The 19,402-nt window shown below is 35.3% G+C and overlaps 1 protein-coding gene across 1 annotated transcript; it reads left to right on the top strand.

Annotated features, from left to right (window-relative positions):
* Positions 1-9,920: 9,920 nt before the first annotated feature.
* LOC126820975 (glutamate receptor ionotropic, kainate 2) lies at positions 9,921-18,785 on the top strand. The gene is made up of 2 exons (XM_050549211.1): positions 9,921-10,054; positions 15,792-18,785. The coding sequence occupies exon 2, from the start codon at positions 16,384-16,386 to the stop codon at positions 18,337-18,339; it is 1,956 nt and encodes a 651-aa protein (XP_050405168.1). The 5' UTR covers positions 9,921-10,054; positions 15,792-16,383; the 3' UTR covers positions 18,340-18,785.
* Positions 18,786-19,402: the final 617 nt, after the last annotated feature.

Genomic DNA, 19,402 nt, shown 5'->3' with positions numbered 1-19,402 from the left:
GAAAAAAACATGACAATGTACATTGTTCTATATAAAAAGGACATTATGAATATAAGAAAATGGACATTATGAATATAAAAACACGACCATGGGGATTATTCTGTACAATCAAGGACATTCTGAATATATACAAAAACATGACCAGATGCATTATTCTATACAACCAAGGACCATTAGAGCATTCTGAATGTGACAAAAGCATGACCATGGGCATTATTCTAGACAATCAAGGACATTCTGAATATACCAAAAACATGATCAAGGGCATTGTTCAATGCAATCACGAACATAATTCGTGCATTGTCTGTGGCCGATAATGTTTTTAGTTTCCATAGTACATGTACCTCCTTATACATTGTTTACTGGATTAGAAGAAAGAAGAATGAACCAATGGATAAAACCGTGGTCATTAAATGTATATAGCCTTCTTTTCCTTGCAATAGGTCAACCACTACAGTATTTCAAGCAATCCTATCAAAATTAAGAAACTAAATGGCATTTTATCGAACTATTTCACCCTCGTAATCTTTTTTTAAAATTTATTTTGCCCGCAAGTAGGTCTTATCATTCGAGGATTATCCAGTCCTAAATCTTAATGGCAAATACCATATCCTATTTTCTAGGCTTACCAATAGTTTTCGAAAAATGCCGAATATAAAAAAAATGTATGCACCTTTCGTTAATCCGTTTTGAATTCACAGGTCGCAGATGCCAAGTAGTCCCATTAAAGAAAAAATAAACACCAAATCAAACGTTCATATTCTTTAAGTCCGACTTATGTGTAAAAGCGAATATGTTTATGTGTATTCATTTATGGCTTCATAATTATTTAAAGAACCCCAGCAAACATTTCAAATTATATGAAAAAGAGGGGGTGGGATAACCTTAACATCGTTTTTTTTTATCCTATCCGAACAACCAGACGCGTCTCCTTGCCATGGTCTCCGACCTGCATCACTGACAAGGGACACACGAAAAGGATATCCTGGGGAAGATCGACTGAGTTAAAATACGACTTACCTGATTTTGTATACAGTAAGCAATACATTGTGCAGCACAAAGGCCCCAGATAGGTGTTAATCCTATGACCCTGTTTTCAAATAATTGACGCGATTCTGTGCCAATGACAATACACAGAAAAATGTAAAACCCCTTGTTCATATCTGGGTGACCCAGAATTGAATTAACACCAAATAGTTCGACCAAATCTCACAAAAGTCCAAATATCAAAATTTGTTGTCATAGTAACGAATTAATCATCGACTCCTATTCCATTATTAGAAAAATCATTGAACAATAAGATTACACAATCCTCGTTTTCGATGTTTCACACGCTATTCGTTACTTTCCACGGCCATAAACAATTTTATTTTGCGATAATCTCTTGGAAATCAACAACATTATCTGCTTCACGACAGATGGTCATGTTCCCATTTTAGATGTTCATATTAACTGTTATCTAAGTAAAAACTGTTATCTCGGGATAAATTGTGTTCAATAATACCAGAAATCAAGTATCAATAATCGGTTTCAATATAAAAATACACACGGAGAGTCGTATGTAAATATATGTTCACCGTTATCCTACTTGACACACCTAGCCTTCGTATCGCCAACAATGGAATCAAATGGAGATTAACGTCCATAAACTATGCATTGTGCTGGGGTGGGGTGGGATACCCTTAAATTTATGCCACTGTATTGCCTCGGCTGTATGTTTATTCTGTCCTTACTTCATTGTGCAGGTATCCTATATTGTCATATAAATGAAACGGGGAGCCACGGTAGCTAAGTGGGTAAGGCACTGGCTCGCTAGCCTGGAGGTCGGGTGTTCGATCCCTTGTCAGTGATGCAGGACGGAGGGCCTGACAAGGACAGTTGTCTAGTCCTTCGGATGAGACGAAAAACTGAGGTCAAGTGTAAACATTGGAATGCACGTAAAAGATCCCTTGGCAGTTGGAATTCGATATAAGAGTAGGCGATAGTGCCGCTGCCCGGGCAAAATTTCCCTCATAGCACACTGTATGGCGTATGCCCGTCTTTTTTTAGCCCAGTATAGGAGCAGAACAGTAGGACGTTAAGCCCCATTTCATTTTATTTAAATGAAACGAAACAGTGTGCTATGGCGGTAATTTCCCGATACCATTGAAACCATCCTTGATTATAAACCGGAGAGAAATGTGTACAATAAGGTCAATCTAGCTGCAATGACCTTGAAGAATAATAGTCATTGAAAATACATATAATGAAATCATTCGTGATCTCCAAAGGAAACTTAAGTCAAATACAAAATCGCACAACTGTGGAGCATGATAGCAAGAGAACTAGACATTATTGCTGACTCTCAGTCATCCGAATTGGCAATGAAAACAAAGGACATTACTCTTGGCTTTGATTCCACGACCCAGTGGGGGACTGCCAATTCATGAATGAAATTTGTGACTTTAAAGAACTAAATTTTCACTGATATATTGGAATTATGAATCTACTTGAAATTTGGCATATTGCGGTCTTATTGTACAAGTGCACTTTTCGTGTATTTTCTGGAATCTTCGTTGTTGATTAAAAGAAGACAAGACTGTTGATGGTTGTTAATAGTTCTCTATATTCTTTGGTAAACAGTAATCAACAAATATCACAACAGACAATTAATATAACAATTATTGGTCCAATGCTTAATAGTAAATAAGCTCCAATGTGGATATGGGAATTGACATAAACTTATGTCTTCAAATACAGGTAAATAAGGTCTGTCCTTAGGTATGTGATCTAAGTTGATCTCCCAAGACACGTGTATAGCCAGCTCTTCCCAAATTCTGTCATTTTGGGTCTATATATCCCCATGCATCGCCTAGGGCATTAATTCTATAAATCTACAAACAATATACCCTGGTAACTAAACGCTATAGCCCGTTGACGTTAATTATAATTTATAAGCTCAATTTAAAGTTTAAAACAAAGAATACTGGAGACAGGTGATTAATGAAATATATAAGACAATATGAAGTAGATATAAATGGTGGGTAATTAAGGTGGATTAAGATCCATTAAAATATAATTGACTGAATTATGTAATACTGTGCGGATTAGCATGACGTATTAAACATTTACTATTGAGTCCAAATTCACCCTACTATAATACTCCCAGATTTTAAAAAAAATATTCGTCCCGAATATAAATCGGCAACATATAAAAACAATCATAATACATCATATCAATATCAACATATATAAGTACAAATATAAAAATTAACAAATTCTGTAAAGCGGATGGGAGTCGACATATAGTGGATATGGGTGCCCTCACCCGGTTTAATAAAAATTATAAAACAGAAATATAAAAAATCATAATGAAACACACACTAAGTATATAGAATACAAATATCAATAAATATAAATTGGAATAGGTATGTGGCTTATCAAGGTAATTGTATTGTCAGTCTTTATCACGTAAATAAAATAATTAAAATCGCTTGTTAAAAGATTTGTTTCTAAATTTATTTTTATGTTTTGGTCCACTGTTATTTGGCCAATTGTTTGGTGGGCCATTATTAAAATGATTTCCTACATTATTATATGGACGCATATTCGATGGACCCCCATAAAAATCATCTCCATTATTATACTTCCAAGTATTGGGTGGTCCATCATTAAAATCGTTACCACCATTATCATATGGACCAGTATTGGGTGGGCCATCATAAAAATCGTCCCCGTTATTACAGGGCCAAGTATTGGGTGGGCCATCATAAAAATCGTTCCCGTTATTACAGGGCCATGTATTGGGTGGACCTTCACAAAAATCGTTTTCATCATAGTCGTAACAATTGTTCAAATCTTGTTTTAAATGTTCATTTTCTTCTTTAAGGTCTTCGATCTGTTTCTGATGTTCAATAAGCTCGCATATTATGTCACTCTTGCTCGACTCTAAAAAGTTTTCTCTCACGCCCAATCTTTCAATTTCGAGCATAGCGTTTCCATGGGTCTTTTCTAATTGTTCTTTAGAACGTAATAATTCGTCGAGATCAAGGTGCATCTCAAGTTTATGTTTATGCGCGCTTTCAAGTTCCGAGGTCAATTCAGAGATTTTCCTATTTAATTTATTAGCTTCAATGTTACATTTATCATGGCTTAGATTTTGAATAGGCGTGTTCCTAATAGTATGGGTAACGTCTAATTTTTTCATCACTGCTTTTAACTGTTGCTTTATCACGCCATTTAAATTTTGAATTTCATGAAACGCTCGTATGCCAATTTGCAAAAATGGAAGTTGCCTCATAAAGAATTTCCGTGTTTCATATTCATGTTTTCTTTTAGTGTCGCGATCGGTTTTAGCCGATGTTTTATTTTTATTTCTTTGAACATTTAAAGAAACAGATCGTTTGACTTTATAATCATGTTTAGGAGCAAGAGCACGAGGACTATGATGTTGATAATTAAACTGACAATAACTAGATGGCGCATGGCGATTACCTTGATAAAAAGACCACATACCTTTTTGTCTTCTGTTATCTAAAGCTCCATTTGATGACGTCGGCTTGAATATTCCAACGTCTTGACTGTACGAATTTCCACCATGGTCTGGATATCTTGGATTAGATGACCGGAACATTTTCGCCTTCTTCCCGCTTTTGCTTATCTAGGGTTAGTGTAGCTGTGGTTTCTTCTTCCTCAGGACTGTTGGTATCCAATTCTGCTTTCTTGAATATTTATATTGTTGGAAAGTGTTCTAGCTCGTTCTAAACTTCTCGCTTGGCTGTTTGAGGTACGAACGAAATCTTGCCACTCAAAGCAATCTCCCCATTTGTACAAGTGCACTTTTCGTGTATTTTCTGGAATCTTCGTTGTTGATTAAAAGAAGACAAGACTGTTGATGGTTGTTAATAGTTCTCTATATTCTTTGGTAAACAGTAATCAACAAATATCACAACAGACAATTAATATAACAATTATTGGTCCAATGCTTAATAGTAAATAAGCTCCAATGTGGATATGGGAATTGACATAAACTTATGTCTCCAAATACAGGTAAATAAGGTCTGTCCTTAGGTATGTGATCTAAGTTGATCTCCCAAGACACGTGTATAGCCAGCTCTTCCCAAATTCTGTCATTTTGGGTCTATATATCCCCATGCATCGCCTAGGGCATTAATCCTATAAATCTACAAACAATATACCCTGGTAACTAAACGCTATAGCCCGTTGACGTTAATTATAATTTATAAGCTCAATTTAAAGTTTAAAACAAAGAATACTGGAGACAGGTGATTAATGAAATATATAAGTCAATATGAAGTAGATATAAATGGTGGGTAATTAAGGTGGATTAAGATCCATTAAAATATAATTGACTGAATTATGTAATACTGTGCGGATTAGCATGACGTATTAAACATTTACTATTGAGTCCAAATTCACCCTACTATATTATTGTGGTTTATTAGGATGACTTACTGTAATGAACATTCCTATCTTAAAGTTTTTCAAGTGGATTAATAGCCTTTTGAGTGAACCTGACAGAAATGCCACTGGAGTACTGGAAATAGACAACGAATCGAAGAGAACTCCCGCGTGCACTTAAAAGAATCCTTGGCAGTTGTTATTTAACGAAGGATAAGCGGAAACACGATTGTCTATGCACATGTTCCCTCTTATGTGCCCGTCTTCATTAGCCAGAGGAGTCTGCAGATACTGGTTATAAGCTCTTTGATTGCTCGATATACTTCATAAAAAGAGATATATACAAGTACTAAATTAGTGCCATCTATTTATTTTGGGATTAGGGCAGGTGCACCGGTCTCGCTAAAGGCATACTGTCTGAAAAGAAGTCTTAGAAAGAGTTTAGTAGATTTTGAATAATTATAAATCTTCTCGTTTAAAATGAAATGAAATGAAATGGGGTTTAACGTCCTACTGTTCTGACCCGAACTGGGCTAATGAAGACGGGCATACGCCATACAGTGTGCTGTGAGGGAAACTTTGTCCGGACAGCGGCACTACGGCCTACTCTTATATCGAATTTCAACTGTCAAAGGATCTTTTACGTGCACGGCAATGTGTACACGGGACCTCGGTTTTTGTACCATCCGAACGACTAGACAGCTGTCCTTGTCAGGCCCTCCGTCCTGCATCACCTACAAGGGGGAACCACGCGGGAAAATCTGGATGAACTTTCTCGGCCAATGCAGGGATCGAACACCCGACCTCCAAGCTAGCGAGCCAGCGTCTTACCCACTTAGCCACGTGATCCCCCTTCTCGTTTAAACATTTGGTTTTAGCATCAGTACAGATATGTCCAGATTTTCTCCAATCATCTGCATTCATGTTTTAGTTGATGACGTGAATCATCAAACCGGATCAAACAAACACTACACTACTTAAGAGGCACACAGATAATTGTGTGACACTTATCTGCGATATCATACTAGGTGGATATGGACGTTAAGCCATACACTACTACTACTTTTGCGACGCTATACTTTAACGATGCAAATGGAAACTAAACAAACTTGGATTTGTGTTGACGGAACTTACACATATGTATTGTTCATATGATTTATAAATAATAACATTATCTCGTTCACTTTAATCTGAGATTATCAAACCAAGCGCCGAGCTGGTGTTATCAATCAATACCTCAATTACTAACGCAAACTATGTAATAACACATATCATGGTTTCGCTCTGGTGCTAACCTCCGGAGGATAGTTATTTTCGAATCTCTTTCGACAAAAATAAAACATTAGTTAAACCCGCAGCCATTTAACCAGTGAAATTCTAACAGGAATTGATTGATGTTATTGTTTATTTTGTAGCTAAAACGTTGACATGGACAGCAAAAACAAATCGATGCACATAACCACCTATCCACAACCTAAATTATTCTCAACATCAAATCCTAAGTTTTGGCTTATATTTCCGTGCGGTTGAATCGGGGACCAGCTCCTACATCTCAAAAGGGTTCATATTCAATTAAGTTTTGGATGTTGAAACGGGAACCAGCAACGACAGCTCAAAGGGTTGCAACGTTGGTGTTAAAGTGTTACCGTTTTTGGCCAGCCACATGTTGTAGATCTGTGAACTTTATTTTTAAATTTTACCGATCTTACTACTATGTGTTGTCAGGGATAGACGTTAAGAGTCCGTTGGTGTCGACTTGACAACAACGGGTCTGTCTGCAAAATAATCTAACGCCAACACAAAAGGTAACTTCACCTAATGTTACATGGCTTACACATCCTTAAAAATCAATATTTCCCATTAAAAATCATACTGCTGGAGGTAATTAGAAATATATTTCAGGGATTTGCATTTAGAATAGACAAAAGTTACTCATTTCTTTATTACAGGAAATGACTTAAAAGTCTACTTTTCAAACGCTTATCTTTAAAGATTAAACTATGAAGATTAAAAGTAATGAGGTAATTTTCGTGTTACCTATCACATAACACAATCCTTTATACTCAGTATTGCATTTATTTATTCCATTAACTATTAATAACAAACTGGTGTTGCACCTTGATAAGATAGTGCCTTTGGGTAACTTTAAGTAAGAAGCTGTTATTGTGAAGGGTATTGATCGATCACGTAAGGTACCTGAGTCAGCTTTATCTAGCTGACATTTTTCTGTTTATCTTAACATTAGCTTTATTCTGGTACTTTGTCAATTCTCTTTATGGCGCGGTGACTGGCTTGATGTATGCTGCATTCATGCACAATTGTATATTTCTGGGTATTTAAAATGAACGTATATTGAACGTGAGTGCACATTGCTCTTACTCTTTTGTCTTTGTATACTTTTAGTACACGTCCCGAGGTACTACTCTCTTTTCAATTTCCAAATATCAAGGCTTCTTTTGCATGCACGCCTATGTACATACGGGTTGAATTCGGATTTTTGTTTCATCCGAACAATAGGTCTAATTGATAAAAACGGAATATTGTAGGCCAGTTCATCGATCGCTCGACTATATACCATTGGCGTTAGGATTTTCAAACTGCGATAAAAATGTACAACGTATTTTTGAAAGTTATCCAGCATTTAATAATTTAATATACTATATTAATTATGAGTAATTTGTATTGTGCAATGCAGTAATGTGCCACTATCTATAAGTAAAATAACACCGGTTTATTGAAACATCGATAGATTATTATATGGATTGGAACATATCAAACCTTTTTAAGATAATGCGTTTGCACATTAATCAAGTGTTACCAGACTAAAGCACTCAGTACTGATATTCATCATCAGGTAACGCCTAATCGACTCATCAATCTGTGGCAAATCTTTATCATATAATTATTTTAGATGTGTGGTGGAAGCCCCATAGCTTTAACAATATAATGTTTTTAATCTTCTTTTGAGAAATGAAATGAAATGGGGTTTAACGTCCTACTCTTTTGCTCCGAACTGGGCTAATGATGACGGGCATACGCCATACAGTGTGCTATGAGGGAAATTTTGCCCGGACAGCGGCACTGTGGCCTACTCTTATATCGAATTCCAACTGTCAAGGTGTCTTTTACATGCACGCCAATATGTACACGGGACCTCGGTTTTTCGTCCTATCCGAACGACTAGACAGCTGTCCTTGTCAGGCCCTCCGTCCTGCATCATTGACAAGGGGAACCACGCCGGAAAATCGGGATGAACTTTCTCGGCCAATGCAGGGATCGAACACCCGACTTCCAGGCTAGCGAGCCAGCGTCTTACCCACCTCCAATCTATGGACATCTTTATCATGCGATGGAAACTCCATAGCTTTAATAATATAATGTTTTTAATCTTTTCAGAGAATTTATAATACAAAATCACGTTATTGTTATATATGCCTTCCCACGTAAACAGTACTGTCTTATTTGTTAAAATATTTAGACGAAAACATATTCAAACTAATTTGTCTATCAAAAGTTTTCTTCAAATCCCTCTCAAAACATTTTAATCGAAAACAAAATATCCGCCTTGTCTATTACCTGACTTGATTGGGGGAGAATCCATCCCCGCTTGTGTCTGCCCATCATAAATATCGAAGCCTAAGTAAATTCCTGGATTATCATGTGCTAATTGCAGAATTTACTGGACGTTCAATTCTCTCCATGTTATCACAACCGTTAACCATTAGATCAACAGATATGAAGCTTTTTTTACGTCACTCTAGGAATACTTTTACATTTCTGTCGTGTGCGCGCCCCATGGATGTTGTTCAGGGAACCCAGTATTTTTCTATTAAGATTGGGTGTTTCTAATTTCCATATACATGTATATCACAATAGCTATATATTTATTGGAAAAAAAATAACTCCCCGATAAATTCTTGCGTGGGAATGTATCTTTTGTATGGTTTACTGCAAAAGAAAGAATCTTCATGTCAGAACCTATTACCGATAAAATATTAACCATTGTCATGGTTCAACAGTGCTGATTTGATACAGGCATATCGTTATACTACCCTGAGTGTTCATATTACATTTTACGATTAACATTAATCTCACTAACAAACCCAACTGATTTGTGCGCTGACAATATGAACCCGTGAATTTTCCAGCTTCTGTTGCCATCCAGGATATCCAATCGTGGTGAAGTATGTACTTTTTGTTTGATGACGATTTGGCCTGTGGTTGGCAAATAAATGGAAAATGGTTTAGCGGTAATTTGAACCTAGCATATACCTGTAGCTCCGTAATCAATGCGAGGTATAAACACTTTTGTAATTGTATTATCTTACATACAAACTTTACATCAGAAATATGTTTATTTGTTTGCCAGAAGCTGTTGAAACGTGAAATTAAATAAAGTGTGGTAGTAGTGTTACACATATTAGAAACGCCTTTCAGGTAATCAAATATTAATAGTCTATTATTATAGGTGTTATCGATATCCACAGATTGAGTCAATATTAAAACGGGAGAAATCATACTGGTGAATAAACATCTGAATCAATTACTATACTGGGTTAATATCTTAGTTTTCTTGGCACTGAGATGGGAATTGTAACGGCTAGGCCAATATAGTCTCATTGCAAGATTAACTACAGCAAGTATATATCATGTAGTAAGTAGTTCACTAATTGTCTTGTTTTAATTCTCATTACATTCTAATTTAGATCACATATAACATTTGTTGAAGCAGATATATCGACAGTGGTCTTTGGTTTTACAATAATTCAACAACAGAAAGCCATTTAGTCGTATTATTTTCATCGCGTCGACTTAACGAGTGATATAAATGAAATAGTATGTAATAATTGAACTGGAAATACAAGGGATACAATTCTATGGAATACACAGTATGTGTTCATTAATGAACGAGGTTTGTGTCTCTTGTGATTTATTAGTTTTTACACTAGTATAAAAACTATGGTTTTCATAAAGATTATTATTTTTTTTTCTTCCTCGCGTTTTCGGAAAAGAATAATAATAATAACATTGTCATTTATAAAGCGCGTTATATTCACTGATTATTTACAGATCATGGTTTTGAAACAAGAATGTTTTGAGTTGAGATTTAAAATGGCACACAGACGGTAATTGTTTCATTGACTGTGGTAGTCTATTCCATAGAAAAGGACCCGCATAAGAAAAGGCACGTTTTCCAAGTCGTAAATTAATAGCTGGAAATTTTAGAAGATGTTTTTTTTTTCTTCTGGGAACGGAGATTTCTGTTGGTAGTATAGGGTTTACAAGACTTTTTATATAAAATGGAGCTTGGCCGTTTAACGTTTTGAAGATGAAGAGGAGTAACTTGAACGAAATTATTTGCGGATTTGGGAGCCAATGTAAAGGTTGCAATACTGGGGAGATGTGTTGATGTTTTCTAGTTTTAGTGAGGAGTCGAGCTGCTGAATTATGAACATGTTGTAGTTTGTTAATCTGATAGTCTGGTAAGCCGTATAGTAAACCATTGTGGCAATCTAGTTTATTTGAGATGAATTCGTGAATGAGTTTTTCTTTATTTTCATAACTGAGATAGCGTTGGATCTTTCCAATTCGATGTATATGATAGAAGGCAGTGGAGCAAATACTTTGTATGTGATCTCTAGACATATTCTGGGGGGTTGGGTGGCCGAATAGTCTACAGAAATAAACACTGTACTATCTGAGAAAGGTGTTTAGTTCAAAAGCTTAATAAATATCTAAGACGTCATATCAGGAAGTGACGTCATAGCTAAAATAAGACCAATATTAGACATCAAAGGAAACTTTTTTTTATTTATGAATTTATTTCAATGTGGTTTTCACCAACTGGTATGTGTTCGTAATTTTAGGATTTAAATTGGAAACTGAGATTTCTGTGTGTAACTTTTTTATTTTGAACTTTTCGAGCTGAAACTTTCATAATCCGTTACAAATGGGGGATTAAGCCAAAAATGTCAACAAAATTTTCCGAGCACAAATGTTCAACTTCTTTAATTTTGCCTTATTTAAAAATATTTGTAAATAGGAGGCAAGTTCAAATTCACCGGAAGTGCCACCATTTTGAAAACCTAGGTTAATCTTTAAAATATATCTCGTCTTAGAATTCTTATCCGATTTTCAATATCTTTATATAGTTTTAGAAACCATTCACAATTTGCTATCGATCGGCTGAATTAAATTTTGATATTTAACCTAAAGTGACTTCATAAAATTTTTTTTTTTTAAAATTTGGTGCTTATTCTGAAAGTTTCATCAAAATCAGTTGGTAAACAAAAGTTTCTGTGCAGCTCCTCTTAAAAATTTTTTAAATGGGATGTTTTACCCGGTTGAAATGTTTACCGTTATAACTTAGTTAATAATTCTATTTTCTTTAAGATTCTTGACAAAATCAGTAATATCTGATGTGAAGTTATGCCTGGTCGAGGCGTTTATCGTTATTACTTATCCAGTCTTTTAAAGTGACGTCATAATTTGTTTTTTTTAAAAAAGTGCAAAACTTTGAAATCGGGTCGAAGGTTGATCGAAACCGATAAAGTGGGTCATTTGGTGCTTATTTTGAAAGTTTTATCAAAATCGATTTTAACCTAAGGTTCTGTGCAATTTTTAAAATGTTAAAAGGGAAAAGTTTACCCGGTTTAAATGATTACCATTACAACTAAGTTAATAATTCTTTTTTATGATTTTTGACAAAATCAGTGGTTCCACTGTCGATGCATTACACTAAACTTAGTAAAGCCCTTGTCACACATTCGCAGTATTTGACCACGGTGAGCAAACCTGGGTCAAACGTGGATATCGGTGGTCAGGTCGTGGTGAAACCTGGGTGAACGTGTTGAAACCTGCGTGAACGTGTTGAAACCTGGGTGAACGTAGGTCGCTTCGGTCGTTTTAAAACGGTTTGAAGACAAGAGAAAACCTGGGTAATTTATGGCCAATAATACCGGGAAGGTGTGATATAGACATAAACATACTGAGGCATCCGCTTAATTTCTTAAAACAAAAATTTAAATTGTATGGGGCTAGACACATAATTTGTTAAAACACATCATTTTTATGCCTGAACACAAACCATTAAGAGCGACATTCGCTAGAACGTTCGAGTACATCTTTAAAGTCAAAAATACGCACTATGGTAGTGTAATGATTATTGTCATTACGGTCGAGGATACAGAACATAACCTTTACGGAGAGAATGGGCTGTTTGTACGATAAGGACAGCAAATATTATTACATGTATTTGTCTAAGACACATAAAATTGTCGGCGTGAATTAATTTTGATTGTTTAGGGTATATTGAGAACATTATTGGCAAAACAGCTGTGCTAACTTTGATTTTAAATTAAACTGATGAAAATTGACAACCTCAGACAGACTATTTGGATTTTCTTTTAGGGAAGAAAAATAATGGACAAAACAGTCTTTAATGGTAAACGTTCAATTAGGTTTAAACAGCCCGTATCATGTTCATGCATGCAATAAGATGGTTAGAAATCGAAAATGGTTAGAAATCGAAAATGGTCCTGAAATCAATAGGCTAGTTACCAGTTTATTTGTAGATAATGTGATATAGTGTAAAATGTCTCTCGTAACATAGGCAAACACTTAATATCTATTGAACTATTTAAATTTTATCTTGAACGATGTATACTCAGTTTACGTAAATTATTTGCTAAGCACTCGGTGTGTAATCGTTATTTCGATTAATTATTTAGAATACTATTCATTAACTACTATTTTATCGAGACTAGTTAAGCACTGTCCCTTGTGGGCTTTTTTATTTCATTACATCAATCTATATATTTTATGTCATTGAATTTTAACTCTGTATTGTCTGACCAGGCAACAGGTACTTTTTTGTCTCATTGGGCTTCATTTGTCATAATTAATACTTAAAGAGCCATTATAGCTTTCACCAAGAAAAAAAAATAACTCATTTTACTAGGCACAATATTAGCGACGTACTCAAGCGTAATAAAATTTTGATATGGTTAATCAATTTTTATAAAAGTAATGAATTATTTGGTTCCATTACTCAATTTTGATCATATTACTCAATTTTGATCATATTACTCAATTTTGATCAGGGTACTCAATTTTGATCAAAGTACACAATTTTGATCAAAGTACACAATTTTGATTACAGTGCTCAATTTTGATCAAAGTAGTCAATTTTAATAAATTCATTTTGTCTTTAAAATCATTCGATATTTAAATCATAAACTTTAATAAAAATCATATTTACAGATAAGAATAGTATATTTACAGATACAAATATATTTACAGATAAAAATAAATAAAGTGACCATGTTGTTCGGGTTAAACTAGATGACCTGAATAATTTAGTAGACTTTTGATAACATATTAATAATTGTCTAAATTCGATACTATGACCTTAAATAATAACTGGCATTGGAAGTTTTGTTTTCAGGTATAATTGTTGGTAAAATAATAATGTTCGATTTGAAGTTATTGGACTTTCCATTTACATCCATGTTAGAATGTATGCAAAATTTGTGACAAATCTGCCAAGTTATCCCTAAGATAAGGTCAGTTATTGAATTTTCGGTAAGATTATTAATTTGAAAATGGTATTCTTCAAAATAACTTTCATTAATTTTCATGGTGATAGTGATGTCTTCCCTTTAAACTCTATATTTGACATCTGATCTGTTCTGGTCTGGCTTATTATCCGGCGCAAGAAATCCTGATTAATAAATCTAAAGAATGCTTGTTATGTAGATTAAATCTCGTTGTTTCTATTGATTCTCTAGTTTTAACTTGTAAAGTGTCTGGCTCCGTTGTACCGTAATAACATAAATAAATAAATTCGTTTTTAATTTAATCTGCTACCTAAGATTTCTTCCTTGTCCAATGACACTGAAATTGTAGCTCTATAATTACACGTAAACAGATTAGAATACATTGCGCAAAACATCTTGATTGACACATGTATTTTCTGATATACATATAAATACCAAGCAGATTATGAAAGTCGGTACAGGGGGCATCCACTCAGAGATTGAAATTAAATAAACAATTTTGGAATCTAATATTACCGTATACTAAACTAACGCTGCCTGTCTACAATTAGCTCCGCTTGAGAACGGACACTAAGCTGGATGACCGACATTTTAAGTACTATCTTGAATGACACATTTATTTTCAGGTAAACATATTACCAAGCAATTTTTGAAAGTCGGTACTTGGGGCGTCCAATCAGAGATTAAAATTAAATAAACAATTTTGGAATCTAATATTACCGTATACTAAACTAACGCTGTCTGTCTACAATTAGTTCCGCTTGAGAACGGACACTAAGCTGGATGACTGACATTTTAAGTACCAAATCGACGATTTTAGTATACTTCGAAAATTTTGAGAAGTATTTATTTCACTTATTAAACATACATTATGCAAAAGCTAAATCTACCTATTTCAGGTCTTTCTTTAGGCCTGAAATGTTACCTAAATTGTTAATTAGACATTACTTAACTTACCCAGACCATAATCAACTCTTGCTAGCCTACGATATTTACTGGATTGGAATCCGATCAGCGGCTCAACGCTCATTGACGATTAAATCCAAAAATGGATAATGGAGACCATGTTCTTATCGTACCGACTTTAGTAATGATGATCGAAACTAAGCCTAAAATTCAATCGCTAAATTCTCGGTTTAGAGTGGATCAATTTCACTGAAATTTTCAGCAAATTCCCTTTAAATTGTCTAGTTTTAACTATAATAATGAGATCTGTCAACTCTTTATCTAATCTCCCATAATGTATCTTTAAAAAAATAATTGAAAAGGTTTATTTAGTCATTTTGTGTATGACAGATATGAAATGGAGTAGAGCCGCATTACAGAATAGGATACTAATTTTTGGAAATGGCGGCCATTCAGGGCAGAGATCTATTCTCGAACTAGGTAGTTCTCTGTGTACAGAATGATATTATCACTGTATATGTATATTCATGTGTTTTTACGTATTTAAAATGTCCTCCTTTCTCACATTTATGAGTACTAGGCCCTATACTTGAAATCTTGGGGCATCCAAACAAGGAGTTGGCACCGGGCATGACCACACCACTGCAAAACATTGTCTGTTTTGAGATTCAAGTATTTATTCTATTGAAAATTATGATGTATATAAGGATGACTATGGCTGGTTTAACGGCATGGTGATTTGTCATGTATGATTGAACTGACAATGAACCATTATATCGACAATGTAATGTAATTAGATTCGGAAATCCGCGTATTAAGATATTCCATATTTCAATTTCCGTGTACGTTACATTCGTGTAAAAATATTTTCACTTACCGCCTTACTACGGTAATTGAAATCTAATTTCAAATTTTTATTTTTTTCAGATCACGGTCACCGTATTCCTTAAAATAGAAAACATAATGTTCCAAAATAGACAACCAACCAGGTGAATATGTTGTGTGATTCTGCATTAGCTAATGGCTCGGCCATTATAGACCCGGGCTTATTTCAGGACAAGAAATAATGGTGTTCGGTTATGTCGGTGTCAACAAATAAATAGAGAAAATCAATCCGTCAATATAGTACATTCTTTTTAATCTAACAGACATCATTATTATGTTTGCCAAGTATATAACCATGATTTAGGTGTACATTCACGAGGTAAATTATTTCAGCAAAAGCACGAGTTCGTGAAATACCACACGTTCCGTTTTTGTATCTTATATCTAAATGTAGAGTTTTAATGTGTTGGTAATTTTGTGGATATTTATATTTCTTAATACAAAAAATGATTGTGCGGTGAGAGAAGTGCTGGAGATTATTTTCGGTTAATGTTGGTAACTGACGATGACCAATACAAGGATTCGTAAAGTATTTAATAAAACGGAGATATTTGTGGACACTGGTAGATTATTTGTTTGACTACCACCCAGCTGTGATTTTCTGTGGAATATAATTTTACACTTACGATCGGAAATGTCAGCGCACTTCCATAAGATGCATTTCTTGGGGCTTGTGTCTTTTTCAATATACGTCATCGTCATGTCTATTATCTTCCCAGTATGTTCGCACGAAAGTGGCCGAATGAATTTCGTAAACAAAACAACGTTATTTGATAGAGAATACAGCACGAAACACCCCCGTATTCTAGAACTTATCGCTACCATCAGTGATATTATGTCCTGGATGAGGTTGGTGGTCATTTATGACAGTCACGGCTTAAATTTACTTTGGGATTTTTACGACTCTGTGGAAACACAATACACACCAGCGGCGTTTTTTGATGTTCACGACTGGAAAGGACAAGAGACATCTCTGTTATTAATGATACACAAACAATATTTCCCAAATATTTCAATCATTCTGTTTGGGGGCCATGATGTTCTCAACCTCTTGGCAATCGCAAATACTCTAGATGCTCGTTCTAATCGATCTACAGACTTCAGTCATAAGTCGTTTTGGATATTTGTTCCTGGTGATGATAATACATGTGTATTTTCGGTTCTTAATACTGACCAAATTGTTCTGGAAAATATTGTAATTATTTCGTGCTTCGAGTCTTCTGTGGGTGTATTCACGTTCACTTTATCTAACAGACGGTTTGCTCTTGTACGAACCTACACAAAATCATCCCTCTTCCCAAATACATTGTATGGCTTCAATGGTAGACATTTTATCATAACTTCTCATGTCGCGCCGCAGTTTTTTATTAAGCATAATGATAGTGGAAACATTACATACTCAGGTTACGCAAAGACCTTTTGTGATGCTATGTCCAGGTTTTTAAACTTTACGTATAGGTTTGTGGAACCAGAAGATAACCAATGGGGCAACCTCGTCAATGGTTCGTGGGACGGATTGGTAGCCCAAATGATAAGACGCGAAGTTGACATGGCAGTAGCAGAGCTTACGTTGACTCCAGATAGGGAAGGGGTGGTTGATTTTATTTTGCCGCCTTTTTTTACCCAGGGACTTGGCATGGTGTTCCGAAAGGAAGATGATTCGACCAAAGGATGGTTAAATATCATGCAGCCATTTCAGCTACAAGTTTATTATGTTTTATTCTCCGCCGCTGTTGGAATTTGTATCGTTTTTTATATTTTGGAAAAGGTTAACCCGGTAAATAAAGACAACACACATCATAAAACTTCGCCAGCAACGGAATTTGTGGGTGTATCCAACCTGTTTTTATCAGTAGCTGGATGTCTGTTCTTAGGAGGTGATGGTATTCGTCCACGAACCTGGACCGGTAGGGTTCTGACGTTTTCCTTATGGTTGTTTTGTGTGGTGATAGCAGCGACTTATTCTGGTAACCTAACGGCTTCCCTTTCTGTTAGGCGGGAGAAGAAACCGTTTAACAGTCTCGAAGAGATGGTAGAACTTGAGGGATGGAAATGGGGTGTCCATCCGTCCACCCTGACGGCTGCGTTATTGAGAGAAGCCAAACGGGCTGACATGCGGAAAGCTTGGAATAAAATACTCGAATTCAATAAGTCCGACCCCGGTGTGCTTTCAACAAGTGCTACAGAGCACATTGACCGAGTTACAAAAGGGAAATATGCTTATATTTCGCTAGACCCTCTTCTGTTTAAGCTCTCGCGGAATGACTGTACATTTGACACAATTACAAATGTACTGGCAACACAACATGTTGCCCTCGCTCTTCCTACAGATTCTCCTTTGACGCCCGAAATTCAGCGTTTTATGTTTCATTTATTTGATGGAGGTGTTCTAAAAAGATGGGAGCAGGCTCGATATAAGGACCAACGCCCTAAAGAATGTCTTCATTCAGATAGTACGGAGCTGAAGGCCATGTATTTAGACGATATTAAAGGGGCATTTGCGGCTTTAGGATTTGGTGTAGTATTTGCTTTGTCTGTCCTCATTTGTGAAAATACACTCCGGCTCTTTTCCAAACTTAAAGGGGCATAACAATAGATATTAATTTCTGTGTCTGTTTCACTCAGGTTATTCGAAATCCTTTAAGAACCACTTCCGAAAACCAACGTTTCATTGAATATTTTGACAAAATTCGTTAATGTGGCTAGCTTCCCTTCAAGTTGAAATTCATGTACTGTGCAAACCAAAATCCTTTAAGAACCACTTCCGAAAACCAACGTTTCATTGAGTATTTTGACAAAATTCGTTAATGTGGCTAGCTTCCCTTCAAGTTGAAGTTCATGTACTGTGCAAACCAAAAAAGGAATTTACATGATTAGTTACTTGCTTGCTATTGTTTTAAACTCTATTATCATAAATTAATTGACTGTAGATGATGTCAGCTGAATAAAAATTTATTGGTTTAGTTATGTAAACTGTTTGTTAAACATTGCGTTTATCTCATTTTTAAAAAATAAAAATACATAAATGTCAAAATTCATATTATTTTGTTCTTCTTTTGCAATCTATGCACATCAAATAAAGGTGATACACATGTCCATACTCAAATTATATAAAGGAGCTACCTAAGATATATTTGAGTATATAAAGCTGTATAATTGTATGTGAAAAACACGCCGAAACGCTTAAACTACCTCAACCCCTGCATTACTAATCCAACCTCGTGGGTTTTCTCCGGGTCCTCCGGTTTCCTCCCACTGCTAAAGACCCCTACGCGCAAGCGAATTATTGAAATAAAATTAAACCATATGTTAGTCCCGAAATGACCTAGTTTGTGTCGAGTGGACGTTAAACTCCATTTCTCTCTCTCTCTCTCTATTCTGGAACGTCCTATCGAGTATCCTACTGGGGTACGGATGTCGCTTTATCGAGACACTTACAAGGCAAAATAAAAATAACACTGGTGTTTACTATTATCTGGTTAAAAATAGGGTCATTCAATCGGAAATTTAACATGAAATACTGGGATCGGCGATTTTTGCCGCAAGATTCAAAATCTGCAACGGTCCAAAATCATTTTATGCGGATATTGCATCGTTTTTAAAGGAGCTAAACCTCTAACTCAATATTATCCATAATATTCAAAATTTAGACT

Source organism: Patella vulgata, chromosome 5, assembly GCF_932274485.2.
Source record: "Patella vulgata chromosome 5, xgPatVulg1.2, whole genome shotgun sequence".
Classification (NCBI taxonomy): Eukaryota; Metazoa; Mollusca; class Gastropoda; family Patellidae; genus Patella; species Patella vulgata.
The sequence above is the reverse complement of the archived record's forward strand: the minus strand, read 5'-3'. Positions and strand labels throughout refer to the sequence as shown.